At 37.4% G+C, this 1,042-nt stretch overlaps 1 protein-coding gene across 1 annotated transcript in view; it reads right to left on the bottom strand.

The window, feature by feature from the left end:
- Positions 1-707, bottom strand: part of LOC119589459 — a 2,774-nt gene extending 2,067 nt beyond the window's left edge. The window contains exon 1 of the mRNA XM_037938062.1: positions 667-707. Within this exon, the coding sequence (XP_037793990.1) occupies positions 667-671 (5 nt within the window). The 5' untranslated portion in view covers positions 672-707. The remainder of the gene's footprint in view (positions 1-666) is intronic.
- Between the last annotated feature and the right edge of the window lie 335 nt (positions 708-1,042).

The following is a 1,042-nucleotide window of genomic DNA, read 5'->3' on the forward strand; positions in this document are numbered from 1 at the left end:
GAGGAGGTACCAGTGTATCAACTGCATCAAACTTATTTTTGTTGAACACTCGCATCCCGTCTTGCATAGACATTGAATGAACTCTAGGCAGAAGGGCATTTCTAGTGAACTGTACATTTTTAGGGTTGTGATGTTTGGTTTGGAGTGACGTCGATACTGAGAGATTCATGAGATTGTACAACAATAACAAAAGCTTTGTCCATATCGTGGTGATGCATTATGTAAAGCAATTTTTTTTTACTCCGTTTTCTTGTCCTCGTCTGTAAGTCTGGCTACCCTGTTTGTATTACCACCTCTAAATCATGAAGACCTCTCACTAGTTCTAACAGCATTGTGATCATTACTGGTTTTTTTTCTTGTGAGGCCCAGACACTTTTAGTTTATATTCTTAGTCGCATAGAACAAAGAGCCGGATATTTTGTACAATGCTCAAAGACTTATTAAGTGAAAAAAAATATATTTTTTACACTTTGGGTCAATAAGGCTCAGGTGTACCATTGGTTTATATCACCAAAAAATATACTGTGTTAGATTGTAGATAAAATTTCGTTCACCTTATACCGCTTACTCAGAAATCCGTAAAACGTAGCCCATACCTTAGTATAGATCCTTTGACCTTTGACCTCGCTTTAACGGGCCCACCAAACTCTACTAGTTGTACTTTACCTCATGCTGCCTAAGCTCGATATCGACCCGAACAGAGAACGACTTAGTTGAGATATGGTACAGTGAAGTGCGTCATTGCAGCTTAAATACAACAGTGGTGACGTACAGCAAATGCTTAATGAAATGGAGTACAAGTGTTAACAACAATAAGAACATCCACGAAACAGCAAATGTTCAATGTTTACGCTTCTGGACAAAGGGGTTCACAATTAGCAGAATTGATTTTAAAATATAGCAATGACCTTTAACCCTAATTAGTGTGAAACCAAGAACGAACATATGTGTGCAGATGAGTATGTACTTACACACATATACGCCAATATCCAGATTGAGACACATACATGAACAAATTATGTAAAAATGCGGTAATCTAGTA

Source organism: Penaeus monodon, chromosome 25, assembly GCF_015228065.2.
Source record: "Penaeus monodon isolate SGIC_2016 chromosome 25, NSTDA_Pmon_1, whole genome shotgun sequence".
NCBI lineage: Eukaryota > Metazoa > Arthropoda > Malacostraca > Decapoda > Penaeidae > Penaeus > Penaeus monodon.